We start from the raw sequence: 14,135 nt of genomic DNA, 5'->3' as shown, positions 1-14,135 counted from the left end.
ACGTGAGTCATTTAATTCCATATTGCTAAATCAAATGCCACGTTGTTTCTTTTGCTTTGTAAGAGTTAACCTAGCTATATCCCTGCAGATATTGAAATTGACTTTTAAGACCGGTGCTATTAGGTGAACCAAAACTTATACTCCTTCCATATTTTAATTTATTGTAACCTATTTGATTGGGAACTGAGTTTCAAATTTTTTTTTTTAAAATTTGTAATGTAAAATAAGATATATATATATATTGTGTGGCTATAAGTGATTTCATAAAGGTAAATTATCTTTAAATAGAGAAACAAATCATTCTCTTTTACATAACTTAAAAAAAAAAAATTCACATAAATTGAAACAGATAGAAGTTGGTTTCTGACAAAGCAATGTTTCATGTTTCTGAATTGCATACAACTTTTCGAAATCTCAAAGAGTGTGGAAATTCTGGACTTTTTTGTCTGCGCTTCCTCAGGTCTTTTTCTGGCCAAGGCATACCAAGAGTCAACAGTTTGCCTAAGATTATTAGCCTGGCCAAGCTTTTTTTCGGTCAAAAAGTATTTTTTTTTTTGTCAAAAGCACTTTTGGCCAAAAATTAAGGTGTTTAGCCAAGTTTTTGGAAGGAACAAAAAGTGCTTTTGAGGAGAAGCAGAAGCAGTTTTGGAGAAGCAGAAAAAAGTAGTTTCTCTCCAAAAATACTTTTTTGAGAAGCATTTTTGAGAAAAAGCACTTTTTTAGAAGCATTTTTGAGAAAAATACACTTAGAAGTAGTTTTTTAAAGTTTGGCCAAACACTAATTGATGTTCAGAAGTGTTTTTCAAACTAATTAGTCAAACACAAACTGCTTTTCACCAAAAGTTCTTTTGAAAAAAATACTTTTAAAAAAAACACTTCTCAAAATAAGCTGATATTTGCAGCTTGGCCAAACGGGCTTAGAAAGTCTTAGGCTTCCACTTAAAGGCACTACCAACATTATTTTATCCTACTATACACACGTTGGAACTTAGAGACCTTTTGATCATTCATAAGTCATAACATGATTTGAATAATTTTGCAGAAATTTGTTAATATGAATCAAATGACCCCTAAAGTTATTCTTTACTTTTTGCTGAACTGCAAAAGTAATCATTTTATAAAGGTGACAAATTTTGGTACAATTTAAGAAGGGAAGACAATGAGCTTTTAAGAAGATGAAGTAAATCGAACACGTGGAAAACCATAACAGTGATTCAGCTGCTATTTAAATTTTTTTAAAAAGAAGTCAAAATCAAAATAAAAACGAAAGCACAGTTCAAATTCAAAATTTAAACACAGAGAAAATCAATAGTTGGTTCCGAGGGGCCTCTTTAACTGTTTTGTAACGGGAATATTACTCATAAATGTACAACTTGACCATTAATTATGTGAAGACTTAATTTGAAAGGAACAGGTCAACTTTTTATTAGGATAAACAATTAATTATCTTCTTAATCCACTTCGATCTCCAAATTGAATTAACAAAAGCAAGCATCCACTCATACCAAAATATTTAGAAAGAAACGCAAAACAAAAACAAAAAATGAGACAAAATTAAAAGAAATCATTATTTATTCACAAACAAATATCAAAAAAGTAAGATCATACCATTGTCTGTGGATGAATAGTATTTCAATAGTCCAAAAACGATACTAAAAAAAGGGAAAATAGCCCAATTTCAAATATATCCCCTAATATCCAAAGAATATCGAGAGATAAAACACTTAAAAAAATAAAAGAAATAAACTCCAAGATCAAGAAGACTACCAAAGTAGAAGTAAGATCACCAATCAAGATGGCATTGGGTTCTCTCAAAAGTGGTACCAGAAGATGTTGTACCATTAGACTTGAAAGGAACCTTCAAATCACACATAATAATCGGCTTAATTTTCTTGGTTTTGATCCACCCAAACTTGAGCCTAATCCGCATGTAAAGCTTCACTCCAATCGCATAAACCCCAGAATCCTTCTCCCCATTGTAATCAGATTTCTCTTTATCCCCTAGCATAATCAAATTCTGACCCTTGAACACTATTTTCAGATCTGTAGTATTCTTGTGACCCTGATAAAACGGTTCAAGATTTGTACTGGAGAAATTCCGGCCAAGAAACAAAGCCCTAGCTTCAATGGAATCATAGTAAATCCCAATTCGTTTATTGGTGTTTCTGATGGAGACATTGAGAGCAAGATCGTAGTAAAGGGTACTGTTTTTTGTGGAGAGATCGAATTGGGTAAGTGAGGCGTCAGCGACGTGGAAATTGACTTTGTTGGGTCTGAGGATAAACCAGAGGACAAAGGCTACGACACCAACAATGACCAAAAGAGTGCAGAGTATCTGGAAGATGCAAGTGCAGATGCAGTTGAAGAGACAGCCGCAGCAGCAGCTGAATGGGTTGCAGCAGCACCCGCCGCCGTGGCCTGGGCGGTGGTAGGTTTTTGACGGCGGCGGAATTGATGGGCCGTAATATGCTCCGTTCAGATGGGGTCCCGGCATGGTTAACGTGAAATCAAGAAACGTAAAAGTAGTTGAGTTTTTGGATGGAGTGGGCGAAATAATGGAGGTTGGGTTGCCCTGATTTTTCTTTTGTTTGCTTCGGTTTGGAGTATGTATATATGTGAGAGAATAATGGAGGATGTGAATGTTTCTTTTGTGAGTCGGATACGAATATATAGGGAGTGTGCGGCCCAGTTGGTTTATGCGCTATCAGTAGGATTGCGTTTTGTGGAATGTGAAGTAAAGAGTGGGGGAAAAGGCCGTGTTTTGCTATGTTTAGGGTTATTATAGCACGGCTAGCTAGTTTTCGGACTGTTCATTCAAAAATAGTTAGCGTTTGCAAAGTCATAGAAAAATAACCACTATTTTGCTGTAATTGGGATCGGTCCAGCATAATATATTGGAGATCGGTGCACCAGTGCATGAACTTCCAGTATATTATACTGGACCGGTATATTATACTGGAACTTCAGTATATTATGCTAGAGTTCCAGTATACTTATGCTGGATCTCCATTATAATATGTAGGAGTTCCAATATACTTATGCTGGAACTCCATTATAACATGCTGGAGTTCCATTATACTTATCTTGGAACTTCAGTATATTATGCTGGATTATTTTCCGAATTTTGAAAAGTGTTTTCGTTCAGGATTATCTTTACATAAAAAGTGGCTAAATTTCAATTACTTTTGAAACTGTGGCTATTTTTAAATGACCACTTGTAAATCTGGTTATTTTTGAATTTAAAAGGGGGAGAATGACACAGTTATCTGAAAAAAAAACAAAATTATTTATTCTTATATACCCATTTATTTTTTTTACCTATTAAATTAATTATATTTCCTACCCACAATAGTTTTTATGGAAAATTTTCTCTTTTTTCTCCAATTCTTTTTTATTTCTATGCTTCTTTTCTTTTTTTCTTTTTTTTTCTTTCTTTTCTCCTTTCCTTTTTTCTCATTTTCTTCTTATTTTTTTCTTTTTTTCCTTTTCTAATCTCATTCTTCTTCTTTTTTATATTCTTTTTCTATTTATAATCTAATTTCATTTATTGTTTTCACTATTTTTTATTATTCTTTTTTTTATACAATAAAAAATAATTGATATAGTAAATATTTGTTCACTTTTTTTTTAATATAATATAATATACTTTTGTCTTTTTTCTCGGTTTTTAAATTTAATTATTAAACTAAAATAATATCAGTTGTCACTTGATCTAATTCACTGAATATCACACTGACTGCTGTTGAGCACCATAAAATACATAATCAGATTTTAAGAATCAACACGTGATTGTCATGCAAACCTTGATCTCCTTCCCTACAAATATCAATACACACTCTATCATTAGTAGTAATACAACTAGTTATGGAGCAAGAACACATATTCTACGGCCACTAAATCTTCATATATACTAGTTAGAATAGAAATGATAATAAAATATTAAAAAATACAATAAAAGTATAAGTAGCAAAAAAGACTTCTAGTACCATATGATACCAATATGGTATACATGTATACCAACAGAGTATATGATTGCTCTAGAATAATTCTACAACTATTATTAAAAGAAAATCAAATACTATACCAATTAAATGCAGCTAATACTACCAAAAAATAATTTAACTAGCATATAATACCAATATAGTATATAACTATACAAATAGGGTATATAGTTGTGCGTGGTCGTTCCTTGAACAACTACATATAACTATAAAAACTATTACGTAATACATAAAATCTATATCCATAGGTATAAGAAAATCCAACACATCAAAACATGATTACATAAATCATTTTAGAATAGAATTTACTTAAAAATGAAGCTAAACAACCAAAAACAATCCAACTACCATACGATACCAATATGATATATAATTATACCAATAGGGTATACAGTTCTACTAGTTAATTCCAGGCAACTATATATGACTATACTACTATTATATAATACAATGCATAAAGAGAAAAATCAAAAAATAGTGTACCACATATTAATATAAGAATGTATTTCATGATATTGTACTATAATACTATTATATAAAACAAGCGCATAAAGAAAAATTGTGACGACCCGGCCGGTCGTCTTAAGAATTAATGTCTGAATCCCCTATTAACTGTTTTTCCCAAGCCTTTTTCCACTATTTTGATTGCCGGGATGTTTGGTTTTAAGTTTCGGAGAGTTTTGGGACACTTAGTCCCTAAATGAGAGCTTAAGTGTTGGAAAGTTGACCGTAGTAGGAACAGTGTGAAGACGGCCTCGGAATGGAAATCTGATGGTTTCGTTAGCTCTGTTGGGTGATTTCGGGGTGATGAGCTTGTTCGGATTGTGTTTTGGAGGTCTGTAGCTAATTTAGGCTTGAAATGCCGAAAGTTGAATTTTGGAAGTTTACGGTTCAAAAGTGAGATTTTGATCCGAGGTTTGGAATGGAATTTCGAGAGTTGTAGTAGTTCTGTCATGTCATTCGGGATGTGTGTGCAAAATTTCAGGTCATTCGGACGAGGTTTGGTAGACATTTTGATCGAAAGTGTGTTTTTAGAGTTTTTGAAATTTTTAAGCTTGAATCCGATGAAAAATAGGTGTTTTGATGTTGTTTTGAGCATTCAGAAGGTTGGAACAAATTTGAATGATCTTTTAGGATTTGAATGATATTTTAGGATTGGCTGGAAGGTTTGGTTGAGGTCCCGGGGGCCTCGGGTGTGTTTCGGATGCTCAACAACTCATTTTTGGAATTTAAGAAATTGTAGAAAATGTTGCAGCAGTCAGTTCCGGTTTTCTTCATCGCGTTCGCGAGTGGGATCTCGCGTTCGCGAAGAGGAGATGGGACTGGAGAAAAAGTTTGGCCTTCGCGTTCGCGAGAGGGCCACCGCGTTCGCGGAAGAGTAATTGGCCCAGTAGAGTTTTGTGCATCGCGTTCGCGTGGTGCCCGTCGCGTTCGCGAAGGTTCGTGTGTGCAAGGCATCGCATTCGCGGAGTGAGGGACGCGTTCGCGAAGAAGGAAAAATGGTCAAAGTTATTTTGTGCTTCGCAAACTCGAGGCCTTGACTGCGTTCGCGAAGAAGGAATTTTCTCGGTAGATATAAGATTTCAAAATCGAGGGTTTTAGCCATTTTTATCAAAACTTAAGCTTGGGAGCTCGGATTTGAGCGAGCTTTTGAGGGATTTTCAGAGATATCAATTGGGTAACGATTCTTAACTCATTTTTGCTTGTAACCCATTAATCTACACATGAATTTATCCTTTAATTTCGGAATTTGAATGAAAATTGGGGAAAAGTTCTTAGGCCAAGAAATTGAGTTTTGATTGTGGGTTTGACATCGGATTTGGATAATTTTGGTATGGTTAGACTCGTGAGAGTGTAAGAATTCTGAAACTATTAATTTTACCCGATTCTGAGACGCGGGCCCAAGGGGCATTTTGGTCATTTTACATAATTTTGCGTATTAGCTTAGAATTTAATTGTAAAATTAATTACTTGAAATGTTATTTACATTATGCAATTTAATTAAATAGATTTGGGCCATTTAGAGTCGAATAATCGTGGCAAAGACGTGGTGTTTGGTTGATTTTGAGCCGGTTTGAGGTAAGTGGCTTGTCTAACCTTGTGTGGGGGACCTTCCCTTAGGATATGATATATTTGATAATTGAAATGCCTTGCACGTGAGGTGACGAGCGCGTACTTGAGCTAATTGTTGAAAATCCGATTTTTCCTTAAGTATTTCAATTGAGTTCTTTTTCCTGTTTTATTCTACTTGTGAATTTAGCCTGTTGTTAGTTTAGAAAAGCATGTTTAGTTGACTTGATTGCCTATTTGCTTAAACTGCCTTAATTGCATTACGTGAAGCATGTTAGGCTAGAATTAACTGTTTACTTGGTACGAAATTTAGCTTAATTGGGTATTCTTGAATTGCTACTGTGTGTTTTTACTTTGGGACTACGGGACGGCATCCCGGGAGATCCTCTGTACGTATTTATGATCTGAACTGAGGTGCGAGATACCAAGAGATCCTTGGCACATATATTGAGGATACCTAGAGAACCCTAGCATATATTGAGGATACCAAGATATCATCGGGATACCGAGAGATCCCTAGCATATATTGAGGATACCGAGAGATCCCTACAATATATTGTGGATACCAAGAGATCCTCGGGATACCAAGAGGTCCCCGGTTATCATCCTTGTTATGAGTGGTACTTCCTTGTGGTTTGCCTTCATCTCTGTTTCCGTTATTGTACTCTTATTATCATGTGTATATTCTTAGTGTAGATTTTCATTTATATTGTTTATCTTATCCTGTCATCTTTATATTTATTTGATCTCAATAGGGCCCTGACCTTCCTCATCACTACCCAACCGAGGTCAGGCTTGGCACTTACTGAGTAATGCTGTGGTGTACTCATGCCCCTTCTGCGCATGTTTTTCATGTGCAGATCCAGGTACCGCTACCTAGGCCTACCATCCTTGAGAGAGGCGACTTCTTAGAGACTTCGAGGTACATCTACCGCATCTGCAGACCGAGAAGTCCCTTTCTATTCATGCTTTTAGTATTTAGCCATTCTGTATTTCTGTTCTTATTAGACAAAATTCAGAAGTTAGAGTTATGTAGTATTTCTTTTTCTTAGCTTGTGATTCGTGGGTTTCCGGGTCTTGAATTTATGTTTTGGTATTAAGAGCTAAATATGGTGTATGCCGAGCGGCACATTTAAACATTGTTACTACTTTATTTCTGTTTTAAATTGTTTATTTCCGCAAATTTTGGTTTTTCTTCTACAAATTAGGCTTACCTAAACGTAGAGACTAGGTGCCATCACAATGGTTCACGGAGGACGAACCGGGGCCGTGACAAGTTGGTATCAGAGCTCTAGGTTCATAGGAGTCATGAATCACAAGCTGGTTTATTAGAGTCTCGCGGATCAGTACAAATACGTCTATACTTATCTACGGGAGGTAGAGGTCGCCCTAGAGGGGGAGGCCAGGCCAGATATTATGCCCTTCCTGCCCGTACCGAGGCTGTTGCCTCAGATTCTGTCATCAAAGGTATTGTCCTGGTTTGTCACAGAGATGCATCAATTCTATTCGATCCAAGATCCACTTATTCTTATGTGTCTTCTTATTGTTCTCCGCAATTGGGTGTACCTCGGGATTTTTTGAGTTCCCCTGTTTATGTTTTTACTCCTATAGGAGATTCTCTTGTTGTGGACTGCATTTATCAGTCGTGTTTGGTTTCTCTTAATAGTTTTGAGACTAGAGCCAATTTATTGTTGCTCAGCATGGTAGATTTTGATATTATATTGGGCATGAACTGGTTGTCGCCCCCTTATGCTATTCTTGATTGTCACGCCAAAATCGTGACGCTGGCTATGCCAGGTGTACCGCGTGTTGAGTGGAATGGTACTTTAGATCACACTCCCAGTAGAGTTATTTCTTTCCTTAAGGCTGACCGAATGGTTGAGAAAGGGTGTGACACGTATTTAGCTTATGTGAGAGATGTCAGTATTGATACCCCTTCAGTTGATTCAGTCCCAGTAGTACGAGATTTTCCTGATGTGTTTCTAGCTAATCTTCCGGGAATGCCGCCTGATAGAGATATTGATTTTGGCATTGATCTGTTGCCGGACACTCAGCTCATTTCTATTCCTCCGTATTGTATGGTCCCTCTTGAGTTGAAGGAGTTAAAGGATCAGTTACAGGAATTGCTTGATAAGGGTTTTATTCTGCCTAGTGTATCACTTTGGGGTGCTCCTATCTTGTTTGTGAAGGAAAAAAAAAGATGGTTCTATGTGTGAGTATCGATTATCGCTAGTTGAACAAAGTTACAGTGAAGAACCGTTATCCTTTGCCTCGTATTGATGATTTGTTTGACCAACTACAGGGTGCACGAGTACTTTCTAGGATTGACTTGCGTTCAGGGTATCATCAGTTGAAGATTCGGGAGCCAGATATCCTAAAGACTGCTTTCAGGACTACGTATGGTCATTATGAGTTCCTTATTATGTCATTTGGGCTGAACAATGCCCCGACAGCCTTTATGTATTTGATACACAGTGTGTTCCAGCCGTATCTTGACTCGTTCGTCATTGTCTTTATTGATGATATTCTGGTGTATTCCCGGAGTTGGTAAGACCATGAGAAACACCTGAGGGCAGTGCTTCAAACCTTGAGAGAAAAGAAGTTATATGCTAAGTGCTCGAAATGTGAGTTTTAGTTGGATTCCGTGGCATTCTTATGCCACGTGGTATTGAGTGAGGGTATTCAGGTGGATCCGAAGAAAGTAGAGGCAGTGCAGAGTTGGCCCAGACCATCCTCAGCTTTAGAGATCCGTAGTTTTCTTGTCTTGCAGGTTACTACCGTCGTTTTGTGGAGAGGTTTTCATCGATTGCAGCCCCTATGACTAGACTGACCTAGAAGGGTGCTCCGTTCCAGTGGATGGAAGATTGTGAGGCGAGCTTTCAGAAGCTCAAGACAGCATTGACTACAGCCCCAGTTTTGATATTACCTACAGGTTCAGGGTCTTATATGGTCTATTATGATGCCTCGAGGATTGGCCTTTGAGCGGTGTTGATACAGGATGGTAGGGTGATTGCCTATGCGTCTAGACAGTTGAAGGTACATGAGAAGAATTACTCTGTCCATGATCTCGAGTTAGTTTCCATTGTTCACGGCATGAAGATTTGGTGCCATTATTTATACGATGTGCCTTGTGAGATTTATACTGACCATGGGAGGTTGCAGCACCTGTTCAACCAAAAGGATCTTAATTTGTGCCAGAGGAGGTGGTTGGAGTTGCTGAAGGACTATGATATCACTATTTTGTATCACCCGGGCAAGGACAATATGGTGGCTGATGCCTTGAGTCGCCAGACAGAGAGTTTGGGGAGTTTTGGCTTATTTACCAGCAGCGGAGAGGCCCATGGCGATGAATGTTTAGGCCTTAGCCAGCCAGTTTGTGAGATTGGATCTTTCAGAGCCCAATCGGGTTTTAGCATGCGTGGTTTCTCGGTCTTCCTTATTTAATCGTATCAGGGAGAGTCAGTATGATGACCCTCATTTGCTTGTCCTCAAGGGCAAGGTTAAGCATGGTGATGCTAGAGATGTGACTATTGGTGATGACGGGGTATTGAGGATGTAGGGTCGGATTTGTATACCCAATGTTAATGGGCTTCGGGAGCTGATTTTAGAGGAGGCCCATAGCTCGCGGTATTCCATTCATATAGGTGCCGCGAAGATGTACCAGGATTTGAGACAACACTATTGGTGGAGGTAGATGAGGAAAGACATAGTTGGGTTTGTAGCTCGGTGCATCAATTGTCAGCAGGTGAAGTTTGAGCACCAGAGACCGAGTGGGTTGCTTCAGCAAATAGAGATTCCGGAGTGGAAGTGGAAGCGGATCACCATGAACTTTGTAGTTTGGCTCCCACGGACCTTGAGGAAGTTCGATGCCATTTGGGTGATTGTGGATCGACTGACCAAGTCCGCGCATTTCATTCCTATGTGTACTACATATTCTTTGGAGCGTCTAGCAGAGATTTATATCCAGGAGATTGTTCGTCTGCTTGGTATTCCGGTTTCCATCATTTTAGATAGAGGTACATAGTTCACATCACGGTTCTGGAGAGCTGTTCAGCATGAGTTGGGTACTCGGGTGGAGTTGAGTACATCATTTCACCCTCAGACGGACGGATAGTCCGAGCGCACTATTCAGATTCTTGAGGATATGCTCTGTGCGTGTGTGATTGAGTTTGGAGGGTCTTGGGATCAGTTCTTGCCATTGGCGGAGTTTCCTTATAACAACAGCTATCAGTCCAGCATTCAGATGGCATCGTATGAGGCTTTATATGGGAGACATTGTAGATCCCTGGTGGGTTGGTTTGAGCCGGGTGAGGCCAAATTATTGGGCACAAACTTAGTTTAGGATGCTTTGGAAAAGGTTAAGGTGATTCAGGATAGACTCCGCATAGCCAGTCCAGACAAAAGAGTTACGCGGACCGAAAGGTTCGTGATGTTTCCTATATGGTTGGAGAGCGGGTTTTGCTTCGGGTATCACCTATAAAGGGCGTTATGAGATTTGGGAAGAAAGGGAAGTTGAGTCCGAGGTTTATTGGTCCTTTTGAGATATTGAGGCGTGCTGGGGAGGTTGCTTATGAGCTTGTCTTACCTCCCAGCTTGGCAGGAGTTCATCTGGTATTTCATGTTTTGATGCTCCGGAGGTATCACGGTGATCCTTTGCACATGTTGTATTTCAGTTCAGTCCAATTGGACAAGGATCTATCTTATGTTGAGGAGCCAGTGGCAATATTGGACAGGTAGGTTAGAAAGCTGAGGTGAAAGAACATTGCTTCGGTAAAGGTTCAGTGAAGGAGCCAGCCAGTCGAGGAGGCGATCTGGGAGACCGAGCAGGATATGCGCAGCCGTTACCCTCATCTTTTCACTACTTCAGGTATGTCTCTATGCTTGTTAGAGGACGAACGAATGTTTAAGTGTAGGAGGATATGACGACCCGGCCGGTCGTCTTAAGAATTAACGCCCCAATCCCCTATTTACTACTTTCCCCGAGTCTATTTTTGCTATTTTGATTGTCGGGATGTTCGGTTTTTAAGTTTCGGAGAGTTTTGGGACACTTAGTCCCTAAATGAGAGCTTAAGTGTTGGAAAGTTGACTGTAGTCAGAAAAATGTGAAGACGGCCTCAGAATGGAAATCTGATGGTTCCATTAGCTCTGTTAGGTGATTTTGGAGTCAGGAGCATGTTCGGATTGTGATTTAGAGGTCCGTAGCTAATTTAGGCTTGAAATACCAAATGTTGAATTTTGGAAGTTTCCGGTTTGATAGTGAGATTTTGATATGAGAGTCAGAATGGAATTCCAAGAGTTGCAGTAGTTCCTTCATGCCATTTGGGATGTGTGTGCAAAATTTCAGGTCATTCGGACGAGGTTTGGTAGACGTTTTGATCGAAAGTGTGTTTTTAGAGTTTTTGGAATTTTTAAGCTTGAATCCGATGAAAAATAGGTGATTTGATGTTGTTTTGAGCGTTCCGAAGGTTAGTACAAGTTTGAATGATGTTTTAGGATTGGTTGGCAGGTTTGGTTGAGGTCCCGGAGGCCTCGGGTGTGTTTCAGATGCTCAACGGGTCATTTTTGAAACATAGGAAATTGCAAAAAATGTTGCAGCAGTCAGTTCTAGTTTCCTTCATCGCGTTCGCGAGTGGGTTCTCGCATTTGCGAAGAGGATCTAGGACTGGGGGAAAAGTTTGGCCTTCGCGTTCGCGAGAGGGCATCCACGTTCGTGGAAGAGGAATTAGCCTAGTGGAGTTTTGTGCATCGCGTTCGCGTGGTGCCCGTCGCGTTCGCGAAGGTTCGTCTGTGCAAGGCATCATGTACGCGGAGTAAGGGACGCGTTTGTGAAGAAGGAAAAATGGTCAAAGTTATTTTGTGCTTCGCGAATGCGAGGCTTTGACCGCGTTCGCGAAGAAGGAATTTTCCGGGTAGATATAAGATTTCAAAATCGAGGGTTTTTAGCCATTTTTATCAAAACTTAAGTTTGAGAGCTCGAATTTGAGCGAGCTTTTGAGGGAGTTTCAGAGATATCAATTGGGTAACAATTCTTAACTCATTTTTGCTTGTAACCCATTAATCTAAATATGAATTCATCCTTTAATTTCGGAATTTGTATGAAAATTGGGGAAAAGTTCTCAGACCATGTAATTGAGTTTTGATTAGGAGTTTGACATCGGATTTGGATAATTTTTGTATGGTTAGACTCGTGAGAGTGTGAGAATTCTGAAACTATAAATTTTACAAGATTCCAAGACGCGAGCGCGAGGGGCGTTTTGGTTATTTTACATAATTTCGCGTATTAGCTTAGAATTTAATTGTAGAATCAGTTACTTGAAATGTTGTTTACATTATGCAAGTAAATTGAATAGATTTGGGCAATTTGGAGTCGAGTACTCATGGCAAAGACGTGGTGTTGTTGATTTTGAGCTGGTTCGAGGTAAGTGGCTTGTCTAACCTTGTGTGGAGGATCTTCCCCTTAGGATATGATATATTTGATAATTGAAATGCCTTGTACATGAGGTGACGAGCGCGTACTTGAGCTAATTATGGAAAATCCGATTTTTCCTTAAGTATTTCAATTGAGTTCTTTTTCCTGTTTTATTCTACTTGTGAATTTAGAATGTTGTTAGTTTAGAAAAGCATGTTTAGTTGACTTGATTGCCTATTTGCTTAAGCTGCCTTAATTGCATTACGTGAAGCATGTTAGGCTAGAATTAACTGTTTACTTGGTACGAAATTTAGCTTAATTGGGTATTCTTATGTTGCTGCTGTGTGTTTTTACATTAGGACTATGGGATGGCATTCCTTGGAGATCCCCTGTACATATTTATGATGTGAACTCAGGTGCGGGATACTAAGAGATCCCTGGCACGTATATTGAGGATACCAAGAGATCCCTAGCATATATTGAGGATACCAAAAGATCCTCGGGATACCGAGAGATCCCTAGAATATATTGAGGATACCAAGAGATCCTCGGGATACCGAGAGATCCCTAGCACATATTGAGGATACCAAGAGATCCCTAGCATATATTGAGGATACTAAGAGATTCTCGGGATTCCAAGAGATCCCCAGCTATCATCCTTGTAATGAGTGGTACTTCCTTGTGGTTTGCCTTCATCTTTGTTTCCGTTATTGTACTCTTATTATCCTGTGTATATTCTTACTGTAGATTTTCAATTGTACTGCTTATCTTATCCTGTCATTTTTATATTTATTTAATCTCAGTAGGGCCCTGACCTTCCTCGTCACTACTCAATCGAGGTTAGGCTTGGCACTTACTGAGTACCGCTGTGGTGTACTCATGTCCCTTCTGCGCATGTTTTTCATGTGCAGATCCAGGTACCTTTACCCAGGCCTACCATCCTTGAGAGAGACGACTTCTTAGAGACTTCGAGGTACATATGCCGCGTCCGCAGACCGAGAAGTCCCTTTCTATTCATGCTTTTAGTATTCAGCCCTTCTATACTTCTATTCTTATTTGACAAAATTCTGAAGTTAGAGCTATGTAGTATTTATTTTTCTTAGCTTGTGATTCGTGGGTTTCCGAGTCCTGGATTTATGTTTTGGTATGAAGAGCTAAACATGGTATATGCCGAGTGACACATTTAAATAATGTTACTACTTTATTTATGTTTTAAATCGTTTATTTCTGCAAATTTTGGTTTTTCTTCCGCAAATTAGGCTTACCTAGTCGTAGAGACTAAGTGCCGTCACGATAGTTCACGGAGGGCGAACCAGGGCTGTGACAAGTTGGTATCAAAGCTCTAGGTTCATATGAGTTATGAATCACAAGCTAGTTTATTAGAGTCTCGCGGATCGGTACAGAGACGTTTGTACTTATCTACGGGAGGCTATGTAACCGTGAGGAAAATTTCACTTCATTTGATTTCTCTTTCGTTCGATATTTTTGACATCACAATCCTAAACCTCTGTCTTCCATTCTCTCACAGATGGTGAGGACACGTGCTACCAGAGATGATCAGACACCCGCGCCCTCTACGAGAGCCATCAGTGGTCGAGGTTGGGGTAGAGGTCGCGGACGTGCACACGGTGCAGATAGAGAACCCACGCGAGCTG

At 39.0% G+C, this 14,135-nt stretch overlaps 1 protein-coding gene across 1 annotated transcript; it reads right to left on the bottom strand.

Moving 5' to 3' along the window:
* Window positions 1–1,554: 1,554 nt before the first annotated feature.
* Window positions 1,555–2,673, bottom strand: LOC107781320 (NDR1/HIN1-like protein 10). Its single transcript, XM_016602007.2, has one exon. The coding sequence runs from the start codon at window positions 2,492–2,494 to the stop codon at window positions 1,784–1,786; it is 711 nt and encodes a 236-aa protein (XP_016457493.1). The 5' UTR covers window positions 2,495–2,673; the 3' UTR covers window positions 1,555–1,783.
* Window positions 2,674–14,135: the final 11,462 nt, after the last annotated feature.

Source organism: Nicotiana tabacum, chromosome 10 (assembly GCF_000715075.1).
Source record: "Nicotiana tabacum cultivar K326 chromosome 10, ASM71507v2, whole genome shotgun sequence".
In the NCBI taxonomy this organism is placed as follows: domain Eukaryota; kingdom Viridiplantae; phylum Streptophyta; class Magnoliopsida; order Solanales; family Solanaceae; genus Nicotiana; species Nicotiana tabacum.
The sequence above is the reverse complement of the archived record's forward strand: the minus strand, read 5'-3'. Positions and strand labels throughout refer to the sequence as shown.